At 39.2% G+C, this 12,255-nt stretch overlaps 1 protein-coding gene across 1 annotated transcript in view; it reads right to left on the minus strand.

Annotated features, from left to right (window-relative positions):
* FAM135B (family with sequence similarity 135 member B) overlaps nucleotides 1-12,255 on the minus strand; it is a 149,356-nt gene that overhangs the window by 108,028 nt on the left and 29,073 nt on the right. Inside the window, exon 2 of the mRNA XM_075705113.1 lies at nucleotides 6,213-6,292. Within this exon, the coding sequence (XP_075561228.1) occupies nucleotides 6,213-6,292 (80 nt within the window). The remainder of the gene's footprint in view (nucleotides 1-6,212; nucleotides 6,293-12,255) is intronic.

Raw genomic sequence — 12,255 nt, forward strand, 5'->3', positions numbered from 1 at the left:
GAAAGTTGCTAACATAAATGTAGTCTCTTACCGCTGTATTGCTCTACAAACCAAGGTTCATTTCTCAGACATGCTGAAATGTGAGATGGTAGAATAGCTGATCCACTTAAGATCAGCAGAAAGTTTTGTCTTTGCTTCCTTAAATACTTAATGTTTTGTTAAAATAAACAAAATCTATGCTTTTTGTAATGTTGCATTTCTGTTTCTAAACTCATTGCCAGTTCCCTAAAAGCCTTGTTCAGTTCGAGAATTCCCTTCTGAAAATAATTCTGCACTTCAGAAATTTAGGTGAGCAAATATTCATTTGTTGTGTCACCTATCCGTGTAGCTGACACTCCATATATTTATTCCAAATATTAATTCAGATGAGAAAATTCCCTGAGTAAAGTATAGGACATCACAATAGGACACCACATAGTTTTTAATGAAAGAAGTGCAGGAGGAAACAGTTTTCCGCATGTAATTTAGCTACTGAATTAGTGTAAATGACTATTCAATATTCTGGGCAGTTGTGGATTTTAAAGGACTTGCAAGATTGAACCTTACATTAGACTGAAGGCAGCAAGGATCACTGTGTGAGGAAATGATAGACATGTAAGTAAACATGGAAGAGAAGCAATCTCTGTGAAGGTCCAGTTCACACCAGAGTGGCAGGTCTGAAGAAGCTGCATGGCCTATTTAACCACAGAGCTGAAGTTCATCGTTGGCCTCAAGTAGCAGAAACAGTGTCGGCTCTCTGCATCTGAACAACTGGATTCTGTTTCTGCCAGACTTTCAGATGGTCACTGATGGTGGAGTTTTGTGTCTCAGACTCACTGCCTAGGGGAAGAGAACCTGTGGCATGTGTTGGTGCTTACAGAACCTTCCTAGTTCTGGCTTTCTCCACTGACCAGGTCTCAATTTTGGGTTGGGATGCTATTCAGCATCTCCAAGACTGTGGCCTACCCCACTGCCATCTGTGTGATCTGCCCCAGCTTCTGGAGGGGAGAATGGAGGGTGTCCTGCATAGTTCAGGGTCTGTAATAGAAAATCCCCCAGCCACAAATACATCTTTTCAGCTTCCATCCTTTGAGCCATTTATGAAAAGCTTTGACTGGAAGAAGATCGAGACATACACACAGAAGTAGCACGTCAGTCAGAGATATCTTCAGTTTACTCCTTTTCATCTTTTTTCTCTGTTTCTTTCTTCTTTTCTCTTGGAATATCATGGAATTAGTTCCATTTAGATTGTGGATTAACAATTCTTAAAATGTCTGACCATCTCTTATGATCTCACAACTAATGAGGTTTTCTAAAACAACTCATCCCCCAAATAACTTCTCTCACAGTAAGGTCCCTCCCAGATATTATTTCTATTTGTCAGGTGTGCTTTATTATATATACAAAATACACATTTATTTTCAGATTACTCTAATAAGCTTTGAAAACAAAACCATGTGTTTGCTAAAGCATGAATCTCTCCCCCCCATTCTCATGCTTCAAAAGCAGTAAGCTTATCTTCACTTAATGGAGGCAGAAATTACCTTTCAAAAAGCTATTGAAACTAATGACTGCAATTTCATACTGTTCCACAAGTCATGGTGCTGTTTCTTCTTGCTCTAATGAGCAACTAACTGCAAATGCTTGTTTTGACTGCATTAAGAAGCCATTTACAAGAAAAGGTTTTTCTTTAATAATCAAAGTAGAATTCCTTCACCAGGAACTTCTTAGAGATATCCAAATACTAATAAAGAGATTAGGATCACTAATTGTTTATTAAAAACGGGCACAAACAGTTCATTAAGGAGCATACCAGAAACATAAATAACCCTCCAAATTAGGCCTTAGGTGCAAGGTAGTCACAGATCAACATTTAATTTATAGCAAAAGGCATTTAGTGTGGGTGATCATGAACTTGTATAGCACAATGCAGACACAGGTTAGAGCAATGTTCTTCCTTTTCTGATACCCTCTCCTACTTTCTTTTTTGCATATCACAATTTAAATCATGCTAATTTTTTCTTGTCACCTAGTGTAAGATATTCCATTTTATGAGAAAGCATCAAACTGCATGTACATGAAATATCCCTACATCACCAATCAAAAGAGTTAATGTGTAATGGCAGTCACACCTAATTTTTCTTGACTTGTCTGGAACAAATATTGCATCTTATCTCCCCTGCCTTATATGAGACAGATGAAGAAAGAACCACATTCCTTGGCTGTCTTTGGCTTTCTGCACTCTTGGACAATAGCCCAATTTAATTGACTAAAATGAGGTGGAACACTGCTACAATCTAACTAAGATTAGCCTGGCAGGTAATAATTTTTCTTAAATACTTTATATTACTTGCAATTAGATTTTCAGGCCAAGTTTTCAAAAATATTTGTCTATATGAAAAGTTTTGAAAATTGGTAATGTAGTACTTCCGGATGGGAGAAACAAAGGAAATCTAACCGTTTCTGACCAATGTTATTTCTCCCAGTGTTTTGACCAATGAACTTGTGTGCTTATGGGAAAACTTTAAAATAAAAATGTTTTAAAGGTATGTTTTTAAGATAAGCTCCTGCAGTCTTTCATCTTGTATCTATAGACTGGAAATCACTGAATGACTGCATATTCATAACTTCTATGACTCCTTGTCCCCAAATTTATACGGTAGTCTGAAAACTTATGGAAGACCCTTAGTGGATCATAAAACAACTCAGCCAAGGAGCTAATTCTACAGATGTGCTACTGTGAGATGACATATTCTCTTTCCCCATTCCTTTAGCTGATCGTGCTTGAGTCATGCAGATTCAGCCCACTGTATGCTGCAGGTGGACACCATCACACGGCGACTTTAACAAGCCATGCTGCTGAAGAGCACCAGAGGTAAAAGCCCTATAAATCTCCTTAGAAAGGCATTTCTAGAGTTTAGCTTTAAGATATGTCTGCATTAGCTCAGCCCTGCAGAATTGATGCTGAGGTCAATGAAGTATGTGCTGTTATGAGCTGCACAAGAACAAGCAGAGACCATAATTTGTTCTTTATAAGCTGAAAGCAGGCTGCATCAGTCATGATATCTATTCAAAGACAGGAAGCTAAATTTCATGGGAGTTGAAAACCTGCATGAGACCAACTAAAGACTATGTACAAGAAGACTTGTTCCCTCTCTCCTTTTCATTGCTGAAAAAGTCACCACCCACCAGTCTTCTCTTGTCTTTAAGGAAACCCACCCTTGTTAAAAATGCTTAGGAGTATGAATGAAATGTATATATTTTTATGAATATATATATGTGCATATCTCTATATGCTACATGACATATTTATTATTATGTTCATACAGCCTGACTCAATACAAGCTAATGTGCAGCCTTGACGACATAAGTGACCAAATCACAGGGGCTACTGGGCTCCAGCACAGCTCCCTTCTCCTTCAACTGGGGCACATAGCCCATTCTTTTCCCACAATGTAGACAGGATGCAGCCAACCTGTGGACCAGTAGTAGGTTGCCAAGGCTTCCTGTACAACCTGCCAGTCCTGCACCATGGATGGAGCCCTTGCTGTTCAGATTTGGCTGGCAACCACCAAGGGAATGCCCAGCACGGGCTTTAGCTTCCCCTCTGCTGAATTCTTGAAAGCTAATAGGTTTTTTTTGCCTCTGTTGCTGAATACAACTAGTGGGAAGCAAATATCGCTAATGTTGTCAGCTGTCAGTTCCCATGGTTTTATTGTAAATCCTGCAAAATGTAATAAAAATGAAAGCCCATATGCACTGGAAGAGAAGTACTACCTCTTATTTCTATTATCTATTTACATACCTTAGATATTTTATTACTGCATATTATTACAGATTTTATTTTATAAATGTACGTAATTGTTTTCAAAGTATATTCTCAGTTCTCATAGATGCTATGAACCTGATAAGGAAAAGATTAAAAATATTTTCTTTAAATCAAACTCATGAATCGCATCTATTTTGTATTCATTCTTTTTGGTGAGGTAGGAGCTTATTCACTATTTTATGACACCCTTGTTTTGTTGTAATATGACTTTAATAGGGGTGACTTATTGAAACATGCACAGCAGTTTAATTAGTCCTATCTCAGCTATCCCCATACTGAGAGAGATCAGTGGCATGAGAACAAAAAGAACATTATGGCCTGTTTGCCTTTAAGTTCAGTCCCATTAAACGATGCTCTCTTGCAGGCCTATGAAATCAATTAAGAAGTACTTGTGGAGATAGCCAAGGAAAAACTATTTAAAGCCTTAACTGCTTAAATACCCCCTGTCTTGATGTTAGCCCTATAAAGCTATCAGACTCCAGCTTGGATTACATTAGCACTATGAAAGTCAGATGCTAATCCTGTAACCACACTGCCTGCCTTGCCTCTCTCCTGCCCATGCTTTTACATGGATTGTTTTGAGCAGAGGTGAAGGAAGATGAGACACTGAAGATGTACCAGGCAGAAGAAAATACTAATCTGAATAAAAAATAAATAGAGAAAATAGTTGAGTTTCCTCCTTAAATAATATAGCCATCCCTGGCTTAAAGAAGAATAGGAATAGTGTTTCCTGTTGTTAAGGAGGTTTTGCTCCTAGAAAGTAAAATACTAGATATCGTCATACTGAGAGTATTTCATTAGTTCAAGACTGCCTATGCCAGAAACTACCAGAAATTGAGGACATTTCCAGAAAGCAAGGGAACTCAATCATATTCTGGATACACCAAAGGTGAACTGCATTGGAACGTGATGAAAAATAGTTTTCTTTCTTCCCTGGGGATTATTTACACTACAAGGTTTGCCAAACCTGGACTAGGTTGGTTGGTTGGTTGGTTTGTTTGTTTGCTTCCCAAACAAATTTCTTTGCTCAGATTTTGAGTTTGTGAATTTTTATTCAGGTGATTTCTTCATATATTTGTGAAGAACTCTTTGCATTTTATACAAATATGATTTGTATAATAATTTTGTGTTTTAGTGTATCTATTTAGTTGATCCAGACTTCCAAACTGAAAAACACGTTTTTACTTAAAGAGAACCTTTAACTCACCAAATAATGTTAAATTGGAATATTTCAAATGTAAAAAGTAAAAAAACCAAAATGTGATATCCAAGCTCAAGAACTCATTAATCTTGCACTCACATTTTTCCTTCCTTTGTGCACAATATTGAATCAAAAGGACTCTAAGTTGTTCTCTACAAGCTGCCATTGACACTGAAACAATTTTCATCGAGAAATCACTTAGTGATTAGTAAGCCAACTCTTTCCATTGTCAGCAAGGAAAGCCACGTATAAGCAACTGCTTGCAGGTAAGATGGTAAGAATTTCCTCTGCTCTTCTGACATGAAGTCCCAAGAGAGAAAGGGCAATTTAAATTCCACAAGCAGTAACAGGACCTATGCTGGTAATAATAATATTGCAAAAAAATTAACAGATGTGCCAGACTGTGATGTCTGTCCAGAAATGTCCAAATAATGAAGATACACCTGGAGAACAGCTAGCAGAGAAAGCTCTGCAATAATTCTACGGTACAACATTGCTCTGCTAGTGAATACCCTTACGCGAAGCACCTTGCATCCAAGCCTGCACCAGTTTCCTCCAGCCTGAACTTGGGTGTGGACTTGGTCAGGTTTCTTTCAACACTCATTACCACGCTAACTGAGATGCTCCTACCTCTGCAGCACCACATGACAGCACTCAACATTACCCAAAAATTTAGGGCAGGTTCTAAAGTATTCCCTTTACATGCAGCTTTTCCCCAGTACGTAATTTAGTTTTCTCTGCTTTCAGTCCCAGCACAATTCGTAAGGCCTCCCAGATTTTGTAAGTCCAGAAAAATATGAAAAAAAAATATGTCTAAGTAAAATCTGGAATTGGTCAGTGGACCAATTCTGTCCACCTCAGCAGACTTTGCTCCTGCTGCTCTTTCCACATGATGGCAAGGACTGCTCTCCATCCACCTCCTCCAAGCATGACCCAGTCTGAAACCAGACCCCTTGCACACATCCAGAGCTGAACACGGAAACAGGTACAAGCGCCAAAACTCAAGCCCAACTCAGTAACAACCCATACCAGAGCAGAAAGCTGAACAGCTACTGATCATTATGGAAATTCAGGTTTGGATACAAATTTAAGCTCATACTTTGAAATTCATGACCTCACTTCACCTGTTCCCCACACCCTCCCTCCTCCTCCTCCATCCCACCCCACTTACAGTCATGTCACATCCCTCTGCGAACTGCTTACCTGTCTGTCCCGCAATCGTAGCAAACAGCCTGTGGGGAATCCTGGATGGGATCTTCAATCCAGCTCTTATCTGGTAATAACTGAGGAGAAAGATTTAAAAATGACATGCTGTTACACAGGCAACCACTTGATCCAACCTAAAAATCTGTGCAAAGACATCTTGAGCATCCACACTCAAACAGAAGTGCTCAAGAGAACAGGTATGCTCGGAAATACTGAGCCTTTTCTTCTGCTTTGGAACTTTAACTAAAGTGGGTTTATACTGTTTTTAATCAGGCCCTTCTTTATTTACAGTAGTCAGAGTGGACACACTGGCCTGATGTGTGACTAATGAGGAAAGATTGTGAAAAGCTCTTGGCTTCTTGCAGGCAAAAAAGACAGAGAAATATTTATGATAAAAGGCAGTGAGATCAGACAAGGAGCGATAAAAATTTAATATAAAATAAAGAAGAGAAAACTTCTGTGGAAAGACAACTGTGCTAATCTCAGGTCTAAGAAAATTCAATTTATACAGTAATTACCATTCTGCTGTTCCATATTGAGGCTACCATATCATGAAAATGTTAGCATTAATCACATCTAAACCAGCTGTATTCTAGTTATTTGCTATCCCACAGGTGATCAGTATGTTAGATGATGGAAGACAGAAAAAGAAAACATCAGCAATTTCACCACCTTAAGTTACACATGGTTCAGGTTACTTCAGAAAGTTTGCAAATATGAGCTCAGTCTAAACAGAGAAAAAACTCATCCCAGTCTTCCCTCATCACCACTTCTTGAATGAGGAATAAGAGGCAGTGTACAGTACCGTACCTAATCCACCACACTGTAGCTCAGGATACCTCCATCTGTCTGCAGATCTCCCACTGACCTGCTGTAACAGCCTGTTGGTATCAATTCCCCTTTCTCCTCATTTTCGCTCCTACCCTTTGTTTGGTCTATTTGTTTATAAATTCCTCATAGCTCACAAGTGCTTGCAGATATTTTTGGCCTGATTTGTGTCTGAACCTCTAAATACAAAAATAAAGGTTAAATTATAACTGTAAAGGTCCACCCAGCACCTAAAGACATTATGACACTTAGCAGAATTAGTTCCTCAGAAGAGCATAACGATATGTGGAAATGAACAGTTAAGACACCCAGTTTTCTGTGAACTGCTGTATAAACAACGGCTCACACAAGTTACACTTACCAATAAAATCTTTGCTACGGGTGTAATAGTGGATAAACCAGATCTGTCTCTGCTAGGTTAAAAGCTGAAGAAAGGGGTTTGATGGGGAGAAAAAAAAAAAAACACAACACCTCAGAGGCAATTGTGTCATGGTCCTTCACAGCTGAAAGCTCACTTTACCCTACCTAATCCAACTGGCAGATCCTTGCCAACCTGGATATTATTCCAGCACAACCTTTTACATTTTTAGGTATCTGTTTTAGGCAAGAACTTGGGCATGAAAACTCTCAATTTACATTTAAGTTTTCAGAAAATAAAATAAAAGAAGCTCAGATTCAAAATAAACACAGTATCTAGTTAAAAAAACCAGCACCCAAACCTAAACTGCCTGTCTTTCTCTCTCTTATGCTGTCCTTGCACTATGGTAGGAGGTTTTAATTAATGCTATCGCTCCTGATTTCTTTCAGAGCATGTGCAAGAATCATGCCTTAAGACTGTATTTTAATTGCAATTATATGCAATACAATTTTTTAACTGACAGAAATACCCTATTTGGTCTATCCATACAGTCTAATAATTTCCAAATAACAGCAATATGGTAGTAAAGGAGGATTGTCACAGCAGCATAATGGGACACACCTCAGTATACAGATATTAATGTTTTACTACATGTCCATTCCACTGGACTTATTCCTAAGAAAATGTCCTATAACTGTCTGGTTACGTCTTTTAGATTTTTGCTGCTTAAGATTGTGGTGAGTTATCCTTGGCTAAGGGCCAAATTCCCACCCAGATGCTCTCTCACTCTGCCTCATCAACAGGACAGTGGGAGAAAACGGGATGAAAAATAGGGTGAGATAAAAGACAGGGAGATCACTAGTTACTGTCACAGGCAAAACAGGCTCAACTTGGGGAAAATTAATTTATTCACAACTGGGTAGTAAGAAACAAAACCAAACATTAAAACACCTCCTCCCACCCAACCCCTTCTTCCGAGGTTCAGTTTCACTCTGTCTGACACCTTTCCTCAACCATTCCACAGGCTGCACTTGCTTCAGGAAATATCCAGCTGGCTACCTATTGCCACACTATGATAATGTCTGCCTTCCCTCATAAGGTGTCTCATGTTCAGAAGCATCTCAAGCAGCCCTAAATACTTGCATTAGGAAACTGATTTCCAGTGGCTTGGCTGGTGCTCCAGATTAAGTCACCTAAAGCTGGAGAGACTATACATAGGTGCCTAAGGTGCCAGTTTCAATGGCCCTGTAGTCAATACGATCAGTAAACTTAGAGACATTCAGCTCCTAAGAGAGAATTCTGGGCAGACCGTGGCTTCACTCATTGTCCAGACTAGAACTGCTGCCTACAATACACCCTCGGATATCAAAAACACATGAAGATACCAAAATACTGATGACTTCATAATGAGGTTATTTCCACCCTTTATTATTTTCTTTGCAAAATGGAGTAGGAGTAATGACATAAAGGAGCTAGGTCTTCATCCTATTTTAACCTTTCCCTGTTCATCCCCTTAATTTTGACAAATTCATTTGAATGTCAGAGATATTCTAGAAGTCATAAATAGACGTCTTCCTGTGTACCCACCAAGTTTAACTGCTCAAAACAAAAACTGCATAGAGAAGTCATAGAAACCTAAGGAACTCTCAGATTAAGGTTCAACTCTAAGGTTAAAAGTCCAGATGTAAAGAGAATCTGGAGACTAGCGAGGTCTGCAATACTAAGGAATGCAGCCAAAAATGCCACTCGTATTTTATAGGTGACCAAACACATTTCCATTCTTAATAAAAAGAATGACACTAATCAGTTACTAATAAACAATTTATTGTGGATTGTTTGGCACCTGATGCCAAAAGGTCTGGTATTGATAATGCAATGGCATAAAGCAATTCCAGTAAAAACTATCATGGAATTAGATACATTCTTCTTAAAGAAAGACTTTAAGAGAATGGTCCTATGCCAGAAGACACAAGAGGCTTCTAAATATCCTGTTTTTTCAAGATTTGTGCAATTGTGCATACGTGTGCATTGCAATGTCTTGCACCTCAAGATAGTGACACTGTTGGTCAATTAGATTAATGGCAGAGAAGGACAGTGATGTAGAGGACCTCAGATCGAAGTCCCCCAACACCCCAGTGACATTCATGGAAATTAACACACAGGGCAGTGAAAGTGTTAAAGGCTCAAACTGAAAAATTAAATTAAAAATGAAATAGAAATGCTCACAATTTATCAGTTTATTCCTTTTAAAATTGAATAGTTTCCCTGAAAATCTTTGAGAACAAGTCATTTTTCAATGAAAGTTTCAGGAAAAAAAGTTAACAACAGTTCCAAAGGAGGTTATAAATATCACAAGCAGAATACGAGCAAAGAACAGGTTCACCTTGGGTGGCCAGAAAAAGCTAAAGACATCCTCATTTGAGTTTCACCAGACCTGTTGTACAGTTAAAATAAACCAGCTCCATACAGGAAACTGAATAAAACCCATTACTTGGGTTTTTTTTGTTTTTTCTATTTTTAAGCCACACATCAATATTTAAATCATAAGACAGGCAAATATTATCCATTCCTCCTCAGAGCTTCCTCTGAATCTTTGCAGGCAGGGAAGAACTGTGAAACAGTGACCTTATGCCTAAGCAAAAACATAAAAATGAAGGTTCCTGCTCCCACAGTGTGAAGTTGGATATTACTTCACAATAGTTTGTGCATTGTGAGGAGGGTTTTCCTGATCAAAATACAGGCTACTGCAAGGTGCAGAGTCCCATACATTTTCTTCAGCAGCAAACATAGATAAATACCTCGGTTTCCCCACCCCACTCACCCTACACACCTCTTGGTTGTGCCAGTGCAAGTAACAGTGAGACCAAGATGTAAAACAGAACCATATTAATGTGAGCGCAAATAACAAATAAAACACTCTTTTTGTCAGTACCTCTACAAAGAACCACACTGTTTTATGACTGAATATCGTGCTCAGTCTCTGCTAACAGGACAGTAGATGGAAAATGGTTTTGACATACTAAGATTGCTCATTCTGTTAGAGTGAGGTACTATCTGAACTAGAAATGGCATAAATCATGTTGAGAAGCAACAGGTACAGCTGACCATACAGTGTTTCTGGTTTTCCTCAGAATAAAGCAAACCATCTGCAGCTGGCTTTAAATACTCTCATCAGGAAGTGGCCTCATAGGCTGGTCATCCTCAGCAGGCTCTTCCAGTCCACTCAAGCAAAAGAGGGATCAGTTTGGTGGCCTGAGCTCTCCTAGAGTCTGCACGACCTGTTCTCACCTGAGTGGAGCATTTGCTGTGTGGACACTGCGGCAGCAGAGCCTTGAGGGTAGGCTACTATCTGGGTGGAGGCAATTGCACAGACATGGTTTCTCCTTCTCTGTGTAAGCAGCTGCTGTCTGCATTTCAGGCTTGGGAAGAAATCCTACAGACAAGGGCTGTATCCCTGCTCAGCTGAGTGAACCTCTGCAAAATGATATGAGGCACAAACAGAAAAACTACAAAGAATAGGAACAGGACCTGGAGGTCAAAATCTACACCTAAAACTGGAAGATCAGGCTGAAGTAAACATTGCAAAAGCCACCAAAATAGTTACAGGAGGTCCTCCACCACATATGTGCAGGAAAGGACTGTCTGATAGTGATATAGGGCTGACAGTAATGATAAATGAGAAATTGCCTCCAAAAAATAACAAGCTATTTTGCCCTCCTCCTTACCTTTTTTATGAAGAGCACAGGCAGGAAGGCTGAAGGGAAGGAATACAAAGCTTTCAAAAAGATCACAGCCATGATGCCAAAATCAAAGATGTCAGCATGCTTAGTGAAGATAAAGCTGGAGAACCTTGGCAGAAGTGGCATGTGAACGGGACACTCAGTAATACAGGTTTACAACAAATCCAAGAAATTGATAAAGGTACAGAAGGGCCTGATGATGTAATTTCAGTCATTTTGCAAAGGGGCTGAAATGGACAGCACTATGGGCCCTGAGTGTGGCCCCAGAAATACATAAGACTTTACAGTAGATTTTGAAGGAAAGAATAATTATGAAATAAATGAGAAATTGCAATACAGGTCCTGTTTTGTTACAATTAGGCTAAGTCTGGCTCATTAGAATTAGGCTAGGCAGTACCTCTCTTTGAGTAAACAGTTGGTTTCTGGTTTGTTTTTTTTAAGACAAGAGCAGTGCAGCAAAGTTTATTCAGACTTCAGTAAAGTAGGGAGACCATGGAAAATCTCCAGTTAATGTGGAACAGGCACTGTGAGGGGAAGATCAGGAAACAGCAAGCTGATTTTACGAAAAGGACTAAAGGAACTTGGCATAGTTAACACAGCAAAACACAGAGCAATCAGATCCTCTCTTGATCTATAAATACACTGGGAGGAAAAACATCAGGAAGGAAGAAGAGTGAGGTACAAGAAAGTACAACATTGGCACAAGAAAAACCACATATAAACTGCCTGTGAATAAATGCAATTTAGAAGTAAGAAGTAGCTGGCAAAGGAGCGAGACTGAAACAACCTCCTAACAGAAGCAGGAATGGAAAAGCCAATTTACTTTTAGGGGAAGTTTGGTAAATATCCTAAAGATTTATAGGACATGGATCCTTCTTATTTGCAGGAACAATGTTATGTACGCAGGCAGTGCGTACCAGTCCAAGTCCTTTCTCTCCTGCAAGACAGCCTGCATGGGTCACCCTAGTAGCAATGAACTTGCCATGACAGCCTTCACTGGCCATTTGTGAATTATTCATCTTTAGAATTAAATAGATAATTTGAATATTAACTTTGTTTTCCTGTGCCTGGACACACACACTGACTCACCTAGGATGTTGAAGTTAAAGCCTCC

This window comes from Pelecanus crispus, chromosome 2 (assembly GCF_030463565.1).
Source record: "Pelecanus crispus isolate bPelCri1 chromosome 2, bPelCri1.pri, whole genome shotgun sequence".
Lineage (NCBI taxonomy): Eukaryota > Metazoa > Chordata > Aves > Pelecaniformes > Pelecanidae > Pelecanus > Pelecanus crispus.